Source organism: Podarcis gaigeae (assembly GCF_964106915.1).
Source record: "Podarcis gaigeae genome assembly, chromosome: 11".
NCBI lineage: Eukaryota > Metazoa > Chordata > Lepidosauria > Squamata > Lacertidae > Podarcis > Podarcis gaigeae.
The window spans coordinates 42,494,241-42,513,761 of record NC_139687.1 but is presented as its reverse complement, the minus strand read 5'-3'; the positions used below and the strand labels follow the sequence as shown (position 1 = coordinate 42,513,761).

At 41.9% G+C, this 19,521-nt stretch overlaps 1 protein-coding gene across 2 annotated transcripts in view; it reads left to right on the top strand.

The window, feature by feature from the left end:
* Positions 1-19,521, top strand: part of MTREX (Mtr4 exosome RNA helicase) — a 41,781-nt gene that overhangs the window by 13,936 nt on the left and 8,324 nt on the right. For both annotated transcript variants that reach the window (XM_083703437.1, XM_083703436.1), the window contains exons 14-21: positions 3,154-3,255; positions 3,734-3,859; positions 10,575-10,725; positions 11,939-12,111; positions 13,292-13,360; positions 15,716-15,844; positions 17,665-17,775; positions 18,116-18,304. In XM_083703437.1, the coding sequence (XP_083559563.1) occupies positions 3,154-3,255; positions 3,734-3,859; positions 10,575-10,725; positions 11,939-12,111; positions 13,292-13,360; positions 15,716-15,844; positions 17,665-17,775; positions 18,116-18,304 (1,050 nt within the window). The remainder of the gene's footprint in view (positions 1-3,153; positions 3,256-3,733; positions 3,860-10,574; positions 10,726-11,938; positions 12,112-13,291; positions 13,361-15,715; positions 15,845-17,664; positions 17,776-18,115; positions 18,305-19,521) is intronic.

Here is a 19,521-nt window from a genome sequence, read left to right as displayed (position 1 = left end):
ATGAGTGTCCTTACACATTGGATCTTTGTCACCACAGAATGCGCCATGAAACACCAGATTATAAATTAAAAACCACAGCAAATTCCTTCATAAAATGCTTCTTAGGAGCTTTTTAGCTGTTAATTGCTGGGTTTTGTGATGCAGTCATATGGACAGGGCATTTATCTCTGAACTAAACCAATGTGTGCAATATTGTAAGGTCCTACTCAGCAGCAAATATTGCAAAGGGGCCAAAGGCATGAGTTGAGTGACAGCTGAAGGAACATTCTTGCTGACAAACACTGTAAGAATCAAGTGTTTTTCTACAACTAGTGACACTAAGTAAAAGCGAAACGAAAGAAGTGCCATGGTCAGATCACTTCCTGGTGCAACTAGACTTCTCTGCGACCCATCTCCTCTGCAGGGAGGTGGGACCGATTAGGATGGTCCGCCCCCACCACTTAATGGATCCAAATGGTTTCCAGAGAGTGGTAGGGGATTCTTTATCCCATGTTGATGGCCTTTCAACCGATTCCCTGGTGGCCCGCTGGAATGTGGAGTTAACCAGGGCTATTGACTGTTTGGCTCCGAAGCGCCCTCTCCGATTGCATGGAGCCCGGAGAGCCCCGTGGCTTTCCACGGATCTGAGGGCAATGAAACAATCGTTGAGACGGCTAGAGCGCCAGTGGCGGATAACTCATTCCGAATCTGACCGGACACAGGTTAGAGCTCAACGTCGAGCCTACCAAGTGGCGATAGCGACGGCGAAGAAGACTTTCTTCACCGCCTCTATTGCATCTGCAGAAAACAGCAGCAGGAGACTTTTTCAGGTGGTTCACAATTTAGCGGAACCACCTGCAACATCGGGGCCCAGTACGGGCCACATGTTCTCCTGCAATGATTTTGCAAATTTTTTTGCAGATAAAATCGCTCAGATTCGGGAAGAAGTAGACTCCACCGTGGGAGCGGGGCCGGGGCGGGAGAGTGCTAGTGTCTTGTCTAGTCAAGTTGTGTGGGATCAATTCCAATCTGTTACCTCCGAGGATGTGGACAGGCTGTTTGGACGAGTGAAGCCAACCACCTGTCTCCTGGATCCTTGCCCATCCTGGCTTATAAAAGCTAGCCGGGAAGGACTGGGCGATGGGCTTCGTGGGGTGGTGAATGCTTCCCTCCGTGAGGGAGCCTTCCCAGACCTGCTGAAAGAGGTGGTTATTAAACCGCTTCTTAAAAAACCATCTTTAGATGCGGCCACGATGGCCAATTATCGCCCAGTATCAAACTTTCCATTCTTGGGCAAGGTGATTGAGCGAGTGGTTGCTGAACAACTCCAGGCACGCCTGGAAGAAGCGGACCATTTGGATCCCTTCCAGTTGGGATTCAGGGCTCATCATGGGACTGAAACTGCCTTGGTCGCACTGGTTGATGATCTCCGGCGGGCTAGGGACAAAGGTGAGAGCTGTTTCCTAGTTCTCCTGGATCTCTCAGCGGCATTTGATACCATCGACCATAACATCCTTCTGGACCGTCTTGAGGGTCTGGGAGCTGGGGGCACTGTCATACAGTGGTTCCGCTCCTTCCTCCTGGGCCGTGTTCAGAAAGTGGTGGTGGGGGATGAGTGTTCAGACCCCTGGGCTCTCACTTGTGGGGTGCCTCAGGGTTCTGTTCTCTTCCCCCATGCTTTTCAACATTTACATGCAGCCACTGGGAGAGATCATCAGGAGGTTTGGACTGGGTGTCCATCAATATGCAGATGATACCCAGCTCTACCTCTCTTTTAAATCAGAACCAGTGAAGGCGGTGAAGGTCCTGTGTGAGTGTCTGGAAGCAGTTGGAGGATGGATGGCGGCTAACAGATTGAGGTTGAATCCTGACAAGACAGAAGTACTGTTTTTGGGGGACAGGAGGCAGGCAGGTGTGGAGGATTCCCTGGTCCTGAATGGGGTAACTGTGCCCCTGAAGGACCAGGTGCGCAGCCTGGGAGTCATTTTGGACTCACAGCTGTCCATGGAGGCACAGGTCAAATTTGTATCCAGGGCAGCTGTTTACGAGCTCCATCTGGTATGTAGGCTGAGACCCTATCTGCCTGCAGACTGTCTCGCCAGAGTGGTACATGCTCTGGTTATCTCCCGCTTGGACTACTGCAATGCGCTCTACGTGGGGCTACCTTTGAAGGTGACCCGGAAACTACAACTAATTCAGAATGCGGCAGCTAGACTGGTGACTGGGAGCGGCCGCCGAGACCATATAACACCGGTCTTGAAAGACCTACATTGGCTCCCAGTATGTTTCCGAGCACAATTCAAAGTGTTGGTGCTGACCTTTAAAGCCCTAAACGGCCTCAGTCCAGTATATCGGAAGGAGCGTCTCCTCCCCCATCGTTCTGCCCGGACACTGAGGTCCAGCTCCGAGGGCCTTCTGGCGGTTCCCTCACTGCGAGAGGCCAAGTTACAGGGAACCAGGCAGAGGGCCTTCTCGGTAGTGGCGCCCGCCCTGTGGAACACCCTCTCATCAGATGTCAAAGCGATAAACATCTACCTGACATTCAGAAGACATCTGAAGGCAGCCCTGCTCAGGGAAGTTTTTAATATGTGATATTTTAGTGTATCTTTCATCTTTGTTGGAAGCCGCCCAGAGTGGCTGGGGAAACCCAGCCAGATGGGCGGGGTACAAATAAATAATAATAATAATAATAATAATAATAATAATAATAATAATAATAAGTATTATTATTATTATTATTATTATTATTATTATTATTATTATTATTATTATTATTTTATTACAACTTCCTCCTTGACTTGAGGAACAAGAAAATTTTTGACAGATCCTTTCACTTAATTTTTGCGACTTTCTCACATTCACGCCAGCTGCTAACTAACAGACACCTCTATCTTTCTTTGTTGCCCATGCTACAGAATAGCTTAAAGAGCCCTCTGCCCGTTACTGTTCTCATACAGAAGGGCATGGCTAATAAAGATATATCCTTGGGATCAGAGGTAGTTCGTTGGTCAGGTAGTAAACCAGTTGCCAGTTGCCCCTGAGCCTTCAGTTGCCTAGCTTTATTCTGAATTTGGGTTATAGACCATCCAAATGCAGGAAATTTAGTTCAGTCTTCTTCATCTCATGTTCCAAAACAGAGTTACTTTGTTCTTATTCATTCCTTTGCTTCCATAGGCCTTATTTGCAACTGAGACTTTTGCTATGGGAATAAACATGCCGGCAAGAACAGTGCTGTTCACAAGTGCCCGAAAGTTTGATGGGAAGGATTTCCGATGGGTAAGCAGATACAACATGCTGGATAAGCAAAATGCTGCAACACATAGCTGAAGTCACTTAAGTTTATGACCCATCAGTCGTGAGTACAGAAAGCTACCTTTAGCATTCTGAGCTTAATTTCAGTGTTTTCTTTGTTGCTGATTCTAAAGACATTGTCTCCAAACATTTACATGTTGTTGCTTGGATTTTGCCTTCCGTTTATTTTTTTATACGCACACTTTGTTTCACCAGTCTGCTTCAGTTTTCCTATTGTTGCCTCCCTTCTCTCTGTTAGTAACCTTACTTTTGGAATACTGAAATACTGTTAGCGCAGTCACTTCCTATATGCAAAAAATGTTTTAAAAATACTGCTTCTTACTCAGCCTTTGTATCCCCTCCTCCTGCCTCATCCCTCATGTAGCTGCCCTCCCATTTGGACTGAAAGCCTTGACTTCTTTTTGCACATATGCCTATTTGTCTAATTCTGTTATTCTTTCAGATCACCTCAGGTGAATATATTCAGATGTCTGGTCGTGCCGGACGTCGAGGCATGGATGATAGGGGAATAGTTATTCTGATGGTGGATGAAAAGATGAGCCCAACAATTGGAAAACAACTTCTTAAGGTATCTTGATCTCTGGCAAGAATATTGCTAAAGGTGTATAAAGAGCATAATGTGAAATACTGCTCTTTAATTTTAACTTTCCTCCAACAGTAGTTACTGTAGTGATATATTAATCCTGTATTTCATTCAGGATAATAGTTGTGCAAGGTTATGCTGTTGGTTGGTTTTTGCATTGGTTCCCCATCCTCCAGTCAGCTGAAGTACAGATCTTAACCTGTAATCTTTATGGGAATCGGAAGCTGGCACTAGACTTCCATTTTTCATAACCGGAGGGTTCCAGATTTGAAAGCAAAGCAGGTGTTTTGTAACTTCTTGTTAGAGATAAGAGTGAATTCAGAGTAGAGTGATGTGGCCCATTTTGTGCATAATGTGGTGTGTGTTTGGTTTTGGGTTTTTAATGTTCTCCCTGGTGCGGAGAATGCCTTCCGCAAAAGAGAATGTTAGTTTCCCAATTACCTCAGTACACATTGCAGTTCCACATCTGTAATACAACTCACCCTTTGTCCACTGTATTTCTACACCAACGGCAGCAAGTGTGATGTGAGGAAATTCATAGTAAGATGCTGGGAAATGGAATAATCTGCACTACATGTTATGAAGGAGGAGGAACTTTACGCTGGCTTGCCATCTTTGGTGGCAGGCCCATGTTAATTGCAGCATTTTGTGCTTCCTTGTAGGACAGAAAATGAGCACCTTTCATTGGAAGATGCCAGTAATACGGTTCTATTAATCTCTGTAATGCTCATGCTTAAAATAACTAACAGATTTAAACCACCATTTGGAACTATCGTTGTAGTGGGAAACGGTCAGAAATTGGCATTTCTCCTGTCCTTTGAATCCACGAGGTACATTGCTTCTAAAGGCTTCATGACAGTGAGCAAAGAAGGGGGTGGTTATGGGGGTAATTCCAAATTTAAACTACCGTATTTTTCTGTGTATAAGACTAGGTTTTTTCCCTTAAAAATAATGTCCAATATTTAGGGGCATCTTATACATGGGGGCCGTCTCCTCCCATTTTCTTACATCGGAGTCCCCAAAATAGGGGGCGTCTTATACATGGGGGCATCTTATAGATGGAAAAATACGGTACATTAAGTAAAATTGAGCAAGTTGTATGTGTATGCTAGTTTAGATAGCAAACTGTGTTAAGGGCCAATACTTTATCCTATAGTACAACAAACTTTTATGGTTAATCTTAGTTGTGGCTAATGTATTCCAGATTGGGGAAAACAGAGCAGTATTATCTTACTTCCATTCAATTAACAGACTGTTTCAAGAAAGTTCAGCTGGAAAGCTTAATTTGCAATGCAGGTTTGAGTCCTAAGAAGTTTGGCAAAATGAAAGAAAGCCTGGATCTCTAAATTGCTCATTTTATAGACTGGGATCCCAAGAGGCCTCTGCCTGCCTGCCTGCAAAGCGTTTCCATGAAGGGTGGGAGATCCTGCTTTTCAGAAGGCCATGGTGCCTCGTGCCTCATTGAACAGTCCTCCCAAAAGTCCCCCCTAAGCTTGAGGAGAGATTTTTCAGGGGACACAAGTAAGAAGAGCAGTCCTGAAGAGCTCTAGTACACATGCAGATGACTGAACACTGCCTTGACTCCATGCAGTAATTGGTAAACCTTCCCATGGTTGTGTTTTTTTTGCAGGCTTTTCATTTGTAGCAGCTTAGTTTTATAAAATGACAATTCATTTGGAAATATAATTTACCTAGGCTGGAATCCTGAACATATGTCTTTTTAATCTGTTGAAACCTGTGGGAGTTGAACTTGATTCTGTGACCTCTTTGGCTCACAACTTGTGGCACTTCCCACGCTTCGGTCTGCCAGATGCTCCCTCTTAAATAACTGGCTGCCCTTGTGAAAAACACTGTGGATACTTCATGACAAAAGCACCTCTCAAACACAGGGTTACTAACCAGTTGCGAAACTACATATCTCACCGCCCTTGCTATTGGCTATTCTGGCAGTGGCTGGAGGGAGTTGGGAGTCCCACATCATCAGGAGGTCCACAGGTTAGCCACCCCTGCTGCTCTGTTGTATTCATTCCCATTCAGTTTTCCTTCATACTATTTCTTACTGGAGGAGCCTATATTTTACAGTCGACCCCCAAAGCTAATCTCTTGTTGGAAATCGTCTCCTGATCTCTGTGTTTATGACAAGACAGAGACACAAACCTTCAAGCTGCTGCCAGTGGAATCTGTCCAGCTGTGTAGAGCCCATGTGTAAACATCAGCTGAACACACAGACTTAATTGCAGGCTTGTCTGGTTTTGCATCAAGCTCATTCGCATATGTTTCCAAGCATCTCCATGTGTGGGCAGGCTTTGAAAACTTAACTGACCTCAGTTTGCCAAGGGATGTGACCTGCCAGCCCAGAGCCTGGCATGGATGAATAGCCAGGGCAGTTCAGCAGCAGTCAGTATGTTCAGTGCTTGGCTATTCAGAGCACAGCAGCTAGAATAATTTCAATTCAAACCCATTTTTAAACGTTTGTTCCAGGGAGGCTTATTTTACATTAGGCTTAAATCTACCAGGCAGCATATCACGGACTTGCATTTCAGGAAACTACAGTATCACGTCCTTAAATCTGTATGTAGTTCCTCTATCTAGTAGAATTACATGCATTCTGACAATGGTATCTTATAAGTTGTTTTTGTTACCAAATTTTTACGATTATTTGCAATCAGGGTTGCCCCTAAAGAAACACATCAGGCAGTGTTGTTCACCTCAGACAGAAGAAGTGACAGCAGTGCTTCTAGAACAGTGGTGGCAAAGGGTGGGCTGGATCTGCCACACTCCCTCCCCCCCAATTTTGCTAATCACAGTGGATTTGGCTGAGGTGCTAGAACCAGCATTACTAGAGCTGCTGCCATTTGCACCTTCTGGGAAACAGCACCGAAAGAGGTTGTATCTGCCTTCCCTTTCACACAAACTGCAGTTAGGTGTTGTAGTGGTGATAACCAGCTGTTCCTGTAAGAGTCTGGAAGTAAAAGAGGGAGGGTGGGTAATAAATGCAGTTCTGGGCTTCAGTACAGTGACAACACTGTGCCCAGAGAACTTACGTCTGAGTAGGCCTGCTTAAGTGCACACATGTCCTTATGTCCTCTTCCACACTGAGGATTAGGGCTGGGAGGCAAATGAAGCACATGATGGCTCCAAGTCTTATTGAGAAGGTGGCTGCAGTGGGAGGAAATGTCTGGAACGCAGCAGATATGAGCAGTGGTGCCAAGGAACCTGAGGGGTGGCTATGCCAGCATCTGGTTTTCTTGGGGGTTTCTTCAGCACCTTCCCTGTATCCAAGCACTTCTCATTACTCTCTTCCTGCTCATCAGATGCTTGAGTTGGGTGTGTTTGGAGTGGGTGGTTTTCATTCCCACCAGGGTGCAGAGGTTTCGACCATTGTCCAGCCTCATGATGAGGACAAAGCAAATTGTCTGCTCATTAGGACAGTCTTGTGGTGAGTGGAGAGGGGGCAATAACCTCTCTGCCTCCGTGTTAGAAGCTCTGCCTCCCCACTCAGAGGCAGTATGCTTCTGAATGCTAGTTGCTGGAAGCCACAGAAGGGGAGAGTGCTCTTGTGTTTGGACCCTGGTTGCAGGTTTGCTGCAGGCATCTGGTTGGCCATTGTGAGATCTGGATGGCCCATTGGCCTGATCCAGCAGGCTCTTCTCACATGTCCCTGTGTACTATTCATACTCGTTTTTAATTGTATTTTATTCCTTTTATTTCTTACTGTATTTGAATTCCATCTGTCTTTTAAAAAGCACTGTAGCTTTTAGCACATTTTATTACAGTTGCTGAACAACAGGCAGGATTAAGTTCCCTAGCAATTTTCAAGTGGTCAGTGGGGAGGAGGTTTGGAGTTCCTGAGCATTCACTCTTCCTCTGAAAATTTAAAGCCCAGCAGCGAAATACATGGATTCCTGTAAAGAAGAAGAAAAAACATACCATGCAAGATAGACGTTGGTCCACCCTGTGTCATACAGTTTGAAGCCTACATAGCTATGTTTGATGTGCTTTTCCATCTCTGGAAAATGTTGAGCTGTTAGTATTTCCCCTTTTTCTTTGCCCACTCTGCAGGTGCCAGATTGCTTTATTGCCCAAATTAAGTTCCTTGGCAACTGCTTTGTGTTTGCCAAATTGGTCATAGTGCAGTATTTTATGGTGTGCTTTTCACTTAAAAAAAGGAAAACAAAACTGGGTGGGAAGGATGTTAAAGTAAAAGTGTTAGTTAAATGTTTATTATTTTAGCCATTAAGGCCATAACAACAAGTAGTGTGCGCGAAAATGGGAAACTTCCTGGGAAGCTGTCATCAGTTTTAGGTGTAATGCAGTATGCACACATTGAATAAAACACATCTCAAAGCCCTGAATTCAAGTCTTTATTTTTCTTCCTTCACTGACAGGTTCCTTGAAGTCACAAACTACAGCTGGCAATCTGATTCTATCCGTCTCCTGCAATTTGCACTAACCCTTTGTAATTGGCATCCTACAGCCCTACAAAGGGGGTGGGACATGTGTTTTGAGATAACTTGGGCCAGTTCAGTCCTTATGGTAAACCTCCTGGTTTATCATGACAGAAACAAGTTGCAATAAGCCTTTGTGTCACCTGCTTCTCCTGCCCCCAGCACAATTGTGAGGAGAGGCTTTTGCTTCCATTTTTTATTAACTGCAATTTAGTGTTATATTTCAACCTTGGTTAATCTTGGCTATGGTTTGTTTCAAACAAACCAACTTCATAACCCATGAAATGAAACAAGTTGGACTTGTTTCAAACAAACCATAGTGAAGTTTAACCACAGTTTTATGAGGTTGGAATGATATCCACCCTAGAGGGAAGGAGTAGATACACAAGCTTGAGGCTTCTTCCACCTCAATCCCAACACAGCCACCCTTGACTTATGTCTTGAACCAGCTTTGTCTTTTGTTGAGTACCAGCAAATCTTTAACGTATGGTCCAACCTTTGTTGAATAGTTGGAGTATAGGACTGTGGGGATGTAGGTTCAGATATCCTTGCTTGGCAATGATGCTAGGTGACTTTGAGCCAGCCCTATACTCTCATTGTACAGTATGTCATAGGCCTGCTGTGAGGATAGACAGAAGAGAGAACAATGTGAACATCTTGAGTGCCTTGAGGAAAGATGGGATTTAATAAATAAATTGCCTCAAAATAAACACCCTTCTTAGAGCATTACAAAATAACTAGCTGACAGTGATTGGTATTCCATTCTACATCAATGGGAAGGTCTTTCACCCTCAAGGAAGAAAAGAACAACTTTTACCATTATGAAGCTGAGAGCTATCATTGGCCCTCATCTTCTCCCCTCTCTCTTTCCCTTGTGTGCTTAAGTTCATTGTTTCTATCATGGTTTGTTTAAACCACAGTTTCCTGTTAGTTCCAAATATGTGAACTGTACTGTAGTCTTGGTTTCTTAACTAGGATGTGAAACCACCATTTCTGCAGTACCAGACTCACAACTGGGAAGTTACAGATAGCACAGAAAGGTCAAACTAGGTTATTGCATGCAAGACAGTGCAAGCAACGATAAAAGACCATTTCAGCAGCTCAGTACCCTGGGGCAATTGAAGTTTGTAAGGGGATAGCTCTTCCCAGGCCTCTTTTGCTGATCACCCTGAGGAGCGGTGGGTTAAAGAGCCCTTTGCCTGTGTCGGGGGTGGGGCCAATATTGCTAGCTCTTCTACACTTGATCCATTTACAATATGCCTCTTGGTAAAAGTAATGCTGAGCAGAAGCTCACAATTTCTCCTTGTGGCAGCAGCTTTCCATCATAAGGACTGGTTAGCTTCTCTGTACAGCTGCCATTATTGGAAGCAGAAATAAGCTTAATGTTTGGTCCCTCAAATCAAAAGTTGTTCATTGAACCGGTCATTCATAATCTATAATAGCTGCTAAATTAGCCTTAACCTAGCTACTCAAATTTTCTTTTTATACCAATATAGCAAGTGTCTGTCATTGGTGGGTTAGTTTTTAAATTTGTTTTGTTTTTTAAATCTTCCCTGGTTCGTAATCCTACATTCTTCTATTTTGTTGTCTCCCCCCTGCCTTCAAAAAATGAATACAGTCACTTAAAGTTGAAGCTATACATTCAACCTTTGCATTGCGTGTTTTTTAATTTCCTTAGAGATTATCCAGATTATTCAAAATGGTTCCTTTCTGTTCTTTTAGTTGGATACATATCAAATATTTAAGCTGATATTTTAAGAGGGTGGATTCATTATTAAATAATGCAAGTGAAAGACTGACTTCAAGTTCAGATGTAGTTTTCTCTTGTATGTGTTAGGATGACATTCTTACTTTTTGTGAGACTTTTCTCAGCTTTTCTTAGATGGATTAACATGATCTCTCAAGTGCGAAAGGAACACTGCAGCCATAGGCCCTAGTCCAGTAACATTTCTTTGCACATGAATTTCTCCCATTTCTGGGAATGGCAGCTGCGCCATAGGCAACACACTCCCTGCCATTCCCAGGTAAGCGTTAAAGAGATCCACAAGGTTTGTCTGTCTCTCTGTAAGGCTTACCTTGAAATACCATCCTGGAACACTTGCATGATTCTTGCAATATATAAATTGCATGTGAACATACTGCAAAGAATAATTTGGGGATTTGAAATGTCAGGCTTCCATTTGTATTCCCAAGATAAAATGTTTTAAACATGAATGCTGCCTGCTTTTGCTCATCTTATTTCTCTGTTTTAGGGATCTGCTGACCCTCTAAACAGTGCTTTCCATTTGACATACAACATGGTATTAAATCTGCTGCGTGTGGAAGAAATTAACCCGGAATACATGTTAGAGAAATCATTTTACCAATTCCAACATTACAGAGCTATTCCAGGAGTAGTTGAAAGTAAGTTATGTGAAATATTTAATTGTTTCGTCAATTTGCCGATGGTGATCTATATTCCATGGGCTTACCTGCACAGTATTCGCCACAGAGCCAGTTGACCTGTTTCTAATGAATATGAACTTAGTTGACAAGAACCATTATTCGCCCCAGTTGCCAGGATCCTAAAAGTTTGGGAATGTTCCGTGGATTTTTCTGTCTTATTTTCTTTTAATAACAGATGCCCTTGCCAAATCATAAGCCGCTTTTGCAAATGACCTCCCTTTCAAAAGGAATTTGCCATCTTGCATCTGGAGTGGGTGGAGGCAGGAGGTTGTTGTTGAAAGAACACAAGCCCAAAGTCTCCTTGGATATACAGGACTCGTTGCCTGCTTGCCAAATCCCCAGCCACTGAGTACAGCTGAAGAAAGGTTTCAGATGTTCAAGTCTTTAACAAACCAAGTGCTGAATGCTGCCAATGCAGCTTTCTGACAAGCATCCCTATACAGTGCATCTGTTTGCTGGCACAATTCTGTTGCATTCACACTTTGTGTATTATATTTTCTAGCATATCTTGAGCATGCACTTAAATTACAGTGGTGCCCCGCAAGATGAATGCCTCGCAAGACGGAAAACTCGCTAGACGAAAGAGTTTTCCGTTTTGGAGGTGCTTCGCAAAACGAATTTCCTATGGGCTTGCTTCGCAAGACGAAAATGTATTGCGAGTTCCTGCGGGTTTTCCCCCTCCCCCCCCTTTTCTAAGCCGCTTATCCGATAAGCCGCTAATAGCGCTAATCCGCTAAGCCATCATTGGGCTTGCTTCGCAAGACGAAAAAACCGCTAGACGAAGAGACTCGCAGAACGGATTCTTTTCGTTTTGCGAGGCACCACTGTATAAAGAAGTACTTGGAAGTGAGCATCGAATATTCTCCAGCAAAATAACCCTCTGCATGGGTTCTACTCCCAGAGGCAGCCTCATAGAGATAGAAGAATGCTCTTTCACTGTCCCCCCATCCCAGTTGGCATGCTGGCACTACACCAGGTTATTTCCTGTAACACCCTGGGGTGTTGAGGGCCCCTGCCAGGAAGAGGAAGGAGATGGAGGGGAAACGAGATGCTCTGGGGGGGGATTCTTCTACATATGGATAGTGCGTTTCCTTGAGGTACTCTTGCCCGTGGTTTGCTACCATTTTGTGCGCTTCATATAATCTGTTTGTTTTACAATATTTATTTGCAGAGGTCAGTAAGTTGGAACAGCAGTACAATGAGATTGAAATTCCAAATGAGGAAAATGTGGTCATTTACTATAAAATCAGACAACAGCTGGCTAAACTGGGTAAAGAAATAGAAGAGTACATTCACAAGCCAAAGTACTGCTTGCCATTTTTACAGCCAGGGAGGCTGGTAAAAGTAAGTAGTTTCCCTCCCCCACTTCTATGTTTTTGTAATGTGCATTCTGCTCAAGTAGAAACACAAGCATTTTACCATCCAGTTCTTCTACGAGGCTCCTATGCCATCATAATGTTGGGGTTTTGCACCTGTGGATCTTAACACTCCATTAATGAGATGCACAAGGAAATTTATTAACAACAAGTAATAGTAATAACTACTATATAATGAAACATTTCAGAAACAGTGCAGCATAATAAAATTATTAATAATATCAAAACATATCATCATACCGAGAAAAATATCCACAGGAAAGAAGAGGTATCTCCGAAGTTCACATTGTAAATTTTGTATTTATTTGTGTTTTGTTTTGGTTTTATCTAGAGTTTCCTCCCCCTTCCCTCGTTCATATAAATTGTATCTTTTGTTAGGAGTATGTTTCTGAGAGCTTTGCTTTATGTGTGGTATTTGCTTTATCTGTTTGTTTCGGGACATTTAGCATGATTAGGAAAAAAATATTATTTATAAATCTTAGTTTGTCATTTCCCCCCTGAAATTGGAAAAGTCAATTCTAGTCTTGTTTATAAAGAAATACCTTCCTACTGTCACCCATGAACAGCTAGCTCCATTATGGGTCATATTGCTGCCTCTCTAATACTAGGCATTGCACTACATAGGAGATTAATGTGATATATCTTGAGAAGTGATAATGAAATGATCCCACCCAACCGCCCACTATTTGTGGGATTATCCTACCCCTCTACAGCCAAATGGGTTGTGGGGCAGAGAAAAGAAACAGGGAAAGCCCTGTTATAGAAGCTGACTTCCACTAACAGGACTGGTTACTTGAATCCAGCCCGAGTGACCAGCATATTGCTGTTTGGCAGCTGTTTACACATGTAGCTGTTACATTTATTGATTGTTAATTTTCTTGGCTTGGATCCACATTTGCCACCCCACAAACAGAAGGGCTTCTGCTGGAGCGGGGAGAGGGGTGGGCGGGTGCAATTTTCACAGATTTCTCAGCTGTCCTTGAAGTGAACAATATAATTACCAACTTTCTTTCCAAATTCACTTCTGGACTTGGTGATCATTTGCAACCGTCTGTATTACAAATGATGTAATTTCCCTTAAGGTCAGAATATGTTATAAATTATTGTTTCAGATGCAGCTTTATATACAAGCTTGTTTTTGATTTTAGGTGAAAAATGAAGATGATGACTTCGGCTGGGGCGTGGTGGTGAACTTCTCCAAGAAATCAAATGTGAAGGTAAAACAATATCCGATGGCCTTTTCTTCCACTGGTAGATAAATATATACCTGATTGGAAAAAAAGCCATATTTTAAAATGACACCAGAGTTCATAACTAATATGCTACCATCTGCTCAAGGAATCCTGTATTTCCCTGTGCTTTTTTTTAATTCCCAGTATTAGAACAACTTTTCATATTTAGATGCCATGAAAACTTTGTTACTTTAAAATAGGAATAATGTCCTCAGATTTCCTAGCGCTGCTTACTCTCACTTGCTGTTTTGATTAATTTTTAAGATATTGATGGGACCCAGATAATTTGGATTTTTTTTTTTTAATGGTGACAGGCTAACTTTGTATTATTGTTACAATAATTGTTACTACAATATTGTACTACAATATTGTTACTACAATAGTGTAGTATTGTATTTGCATCTTTCTCTTTTCTCCTGTGTAACGCATGCTGTATGTTACCAGCAGAATTTAAAAAGACTCCCTTTTGAAGTTTTCTGCATGACATACTTGGCTACCTGTTTTAAAGTGCAGCCAGCACTGATGATGTAACCGGGTATTGGTTGTTTTGTGTGCCCTTAGAGTATTTTATGCATAAGTCAGCCTGTTCCAAGTTTGAGTAAACAGCACATGTTTTAACATGTTGGCTTAAAGCTGCTTTTCCACATATGGGTTGCATTTTCAAATGCAGTTCAGATGACACAAGTAAACAGAGCTCTTTAAACCAAAATTAAAACAGCTGCTGTAAATATATTTTGTACGAAATAGGATGGTATTATCCACAACTGTCTTTATGAATAAATACTTTGATTATTGGGTAATCTAATAGTGGAACAAATCATGTGTTTCTGTTTACAACTGGCCGTTTTAAAGTTATCTGTGATACAGTGTGAAATTCTTCCAGTGTCTTCTGATAGTCCTTTTCACATGCTATCCCCTGTCAAGCAAAGCCTCTTCTCTTTTCTCAAAAGGAAGTGAGACACAAATATCCATAGCATGCCGTATGATGAGGTGAGGTGTTTCACTTCTTGCCTTCTGATTTGATCCTTTGCCAACAGGCTTTTGCTGTATCTGCCTTTTATATATAAATACTTGAAACGCAGCCATTGGCAACTAAATTGTGGTCTAGGTGAGCAACGGTAACCACAGATCCCTTTCTGGCAAATACCTGCCCCTGGTTGCCTCCCAGCATAAAGCGAAATACCCTGCCTCTTCCAAGTTTTCTTTGCATCAGGGAGAACTCTGAATTGGCTTCACACTGTGCTGGTTGGGACTTGAGAGAGACAACAGTTGCCCATCTCTCAAGTTCTTAGGATTAGAACTTGGGGGAAGGAGGAGGTCTTCCAAGATACTGTGAAAGGTTCTTACTGTTCATGAGTGCCTCAAAATCAGTGTGGGAAGAGAGGCCAGGTCCTCTCTTGAGCCTTCTGCACATGCCAGTCAGTTTGAGGGTCGGGGAAGCAAAAATCAGCAGTTACCACAAATAATAGTTGGCCCAAAACTACAACTCAGGTCACTTTAGGAGAAGCAGCAATATTGCTACGTATGAGGCTTGCTAAAACAATCTGCTTTACTGGATTTTGTCCTTCCTCATCCATAATTTTTCTTAGAAGTTAAGCAGTTTTGTATATTTAAAAACTCCTGGATGGGTAATATTTAGACCTGGTGATTTGTCAGTTTTAGGTTTGTCAATAAGGCTCTAGCTCTAGAACTTCAGCTCTCATCACAAACTGCTATCCTCAGTTCTTCAGATTCCCTTCTTGGGAAAAACATTTTGGCAGTTATATAATTTGCCCTCCATTTCCGCAGTGAAGAAAGATGCAAATAATTCATTAAGCTTTTATACGTTTTATGAAGGAAACCTTCTTGCCTCTAAGAGCTTCTTTGACTCTGTTCTTTAACTATGCTAGTATCCTTTTAGACCATTTCATGATCTTCAGTATACTAACTGAGCTTCTGTTGTGATTTTGAATAATCCTCAAGCTTTCTGGAGTTTTGACCCTCTTCAGATTTCCTGTCAAATTATGGCAGAGAGCCATAGACTGAGTGATCTGTGTAGCTATGGATCGAAAGAGGCTCGCAAACAAAAGCTAATAATTCTTAACAACCTGCCATAGCAAAGATTGACTTCATTTGATCAAGAGCCTTATAGTCCACCTCGGCCAAGGAGCTATTGTGGATTTATATCAATATTCTCAGGTTTATATAGAATAACAACATGTGGAGCTATATAATTTGATATTAGTCAAAGAATATTTAGAACTTAACTAATGGAAACATTCTTGTTTCTCACGCTTCTTTTACTAGTGTTAAAGAACAACTCCTTATTCATACTAACTTGGTTTCTTGCTACCACTGTAGCCTAACTCTGGTGAGCTGGACCCACTCTATGTTGCTGAAGTCCTCCTGCACTGTAGCAAAGAAAGCTTAAAAAATTCTGCAACTGAAGCTGCAAAACCAGCAAAACCCGATGAAAAAGGGGAGATGCAGGTGAGATCCCCCCCCCCATAAAGTAATTAAAACAACAATTGTATGGCTTTTCACTTTTTGAAATATGGCAACCCTAAGTATGGAAGAACGATAGGCATACATTGATAATAACAAGTAGGTCCCATGTCACTGCCTGGGGATAAGTGTGGACTCAAACATTTGCTGAAGAGTGGTTTGCTTCTCAGTGGAAATCACAGAAGTGGTTTTGATGTAAAAGATGGTGCAGTGGTCTATGGGTTGTGAAAGTCTAACTCAATGAAATTGCATCTTGCAGCATTCCCTGCTGGGTAGATGGGTGATCAGGCTATTCACATAACTATAAGGGTCGTCCCTAAAGTAGGAAGGAATGCGACTGTGTACAATAAATGCAATAGGTGTACAACCAAATTGAAAAAGCTTAAGATAAACCCAGCTATTATCCATGAGGGTTGAGCTGCTCAGCTTGCTCTGAAAATATCCCAGCCATCTTTCTAAAGAACGGCTCAAGGCCATGTGCAGTAAGTAGCAGACGTTAAAACAATGCTATAAAATGGCACAAAAGTGTTGACAGAATCTTCTGATTCCAAATTCAGTCCCCCAACCCTCCAAGAGGCAGTTGGTAACTAGATTTGAGTTGATCATACAATTCTGCTATGTAATGCATTGGTTTTTGTTTGGGGTTTTTTATATAAAAAAAACTCTCCCCCCCCCCCCAAATCTTATATGCAATTCCTTGCTTGGCTAATAATACATTTGCAAAGATGGAATGAAAAACAGTTGCATTTTCATTTATTAATTTCCCCCCATCATTTAGGGTTAACTTTCAAATGTACATAGCTATATTCTCAAGTGATTCATAAAAATTGGGAAATGGCCTATAATTTATAGTCTGTGTATTTTATCCCAAGGCTTAGAAATATTGAACTATTAGGTGGCTAGATGGATTATTTTACATCCATAGCTTGTCTTCCTTCCTTTTTCTGTGCCTTAGCCATTCTCTGACAGCATAACAGTGAGTTTACATAGAACAGAGGATGCATAACAGTGATTTAGAACTCTTCGGCTAAAGCAAAGTTACTTCAACCCCCATCTCCCCCTGCCCTGAAAAAAAAAAAAGATTATTCAAGCTTATAGCAGGCTTCAGTGGTAAATCCCAAGATCTGCCCCTTAATATTCTGTTGACTTTTTATTTTTTATTTTTAGGCGGGCTCTGAGAGTCTGTTAAACTATTTGTTGGCTTGACAGGAGAAAAGTTCCCTTTTTCATGCAGCCATTAAACATTAAAGACATTTTCCCTTCACTTCATTCCAACACAGAGTTGACAATTTATTTTGTGGACTTTAAGAGGAAAAAAAAAGTGTCTTTGCCATAATGAAACTATTCCAGTTGGCCCCAAGCTGGGCACATTCTGTCACTGAGCACTGTTAGAAGATAATTGTAGTGACTCCATTTGGGTCAGTAGGAGACGTTCTCTTGTCAGGCAGAGTTGCAAATATAAAATCATCATTTGGATGTCATCATTTTCCAATATATCTTAAAAAAGAATTTATTATTTTTGGAGCTTGCCTCTCCCCCTCCCCTCTTCAGGAAAACTACTTGTGAAGCCAATTGAACAGACTATGTAGGAAATCAATGCTCAAATGAATGCTGTAGTTCTTAACACATGCAATAGGCACCATTTAAATACACATGTGTAGTATGATCTCTGAAAACTCTACGTGTATTAAGTAAGAGAAGCCTAGGCTATGCTCAATGTATGCTGTGCACAAAACAATATAACTGCTTAGCAATCATAGATTAATGTGCATTTTTAGTTCATCCATCACCATATGTTTCAATAGGTTGTTCCTGTTTTGGTGCATCTTCTGTCAGCAATTAGCAGTGTTCGCCTATATATACCCAAAGACCTGAGGCCTCTTGATAACAGGCAGAGCGTACTGAAGTCAATACAGGTACTATAACTTTGAAAAGCTGAAAGTGCATAGCACTTCTTTTCCAAAAACAAAGTACTTCACATTCATGATCTAGTTGTTATCCTTATTGTGAGATAAGTCAGTGTTGTTAATGCCCATATCAGATACCTAAGGCCACTGTGAAGTTCATGGCACAGGTGAGATTCAAACTTGATTGTTCATTATTTGTAGCCCAGTCTGTTAACCAATACATGATATCAACCCTCAGAGATCTGAAAACATCTTCTTTATGCCATGATGCAATAGAGATCATACTTTTAAACACTTTTAAAAAAGCATCAGATCCTAACATTTGCTTTTATCTGTCTTTTCTTTTAAGGAAGTGCAGAAACGGTTCCCTGATGGCGTTCCTTTGCTGGATCCTATTGATGACATGGGCATTAAAGATCCAGGTCTGAAGAAAGTAATCCAAAAAATAGAAGCGTTTGAGCACAGGATGTATTCTCACCCACTTCACAATGATTCTAATTTAGAAACGGTGTACAAACTTTGTGAAAGAAAAGCACAGGTAAGGAAAAGTGCATCTTATTTTGGAGGGACAATAATTGGGTGATAAGAGTACCCATTTTGCATACAGATTCAATCCCCAGCATCTCCAGTTTAAAAAAGGTAGTGGGTGAAGAGAGAGACATCTGGCCAATCTGCTGACAGGTAGTAGATAATATTGCACTAGGTGGTCAAAGAATCTGTCCTGGTTATCGGTCCTGTCAATCATTCCATTAGCCTTAAAGCAATGGGCCACATAAGTACACAGGTAAATTGGTGGTAGTTCCAGATAATTTGAGGAAGGAATATCTCTCAGAAACACATTGCTGAAGCACTTTTGGAAATGGTAGATTTTCCTTTCATACCCAGAAGCTCAAGGCAGATTCACTGTGTAGTCTTACTCTAAAACGAGAGCAAAACATATGCATCTCATCTAATATGAAGGGTGCTCACATGTCTACACCATGACTTTTTCCTTCAGAATGCTTGCAGGCAGGGCGATGCCACCTCTGAGTAACATTAAAAGCAAAAGACACAATTTATGTCTGTGTGTATGTTTGGTAATTACAAGCATGTATGTGAATATTGCATTTGAGTACAAGAACCAGTTGTATAAACATTATCATAAAAGCTGCTCTGAGAAATTGCTGTATTTGATATTCTTCCAGATCAGATTGGCATAAAGAATTGGGTAGGCTTAGGGTTTTTGGGCTGGTGGTGACTGTTTTTTCACTTTCCCACAAGGCCCACGACTTGGCTCTTGTCCTTGATGGAAGTGTGTCTGCAGGCATCTTGGTGTAGTGCCTCATGTGGTCTGGATAGTGTCACTTAGTCTTTACAGGGCTAAGAATTCCCGCTGGGTTTGTTTTGTTTTTTCTCAAATCATAGTCTTATACTTGAGCATACATCTCTTGCTCCATCCCATCAGAATTGAGAGAGGGGGTCGGGTGGACTAGTGCTTAGAAGCAGTGATGTGCTGGTTGTGAGCCAATAAGTAGAAGCTGAATCCTGATACAACATGGGTGTTATGTGTCCTGAGTTCCCTGGTAGGTGGGGAGATGGCTTGTTCTGGACAGTGTTAAAAGGGACCTCTTGGGGGTACTACTGGATCCAGCATTATCACTGGAGGCTCAAGCAGCTATATGCCCCCTTTTCAACAGAAATGACTTGGTCACTCTGCTCCATGCTCTGGTAACTTCCAGGTTGGATTATTGCAACACATTCCACACAGGGTTCCCC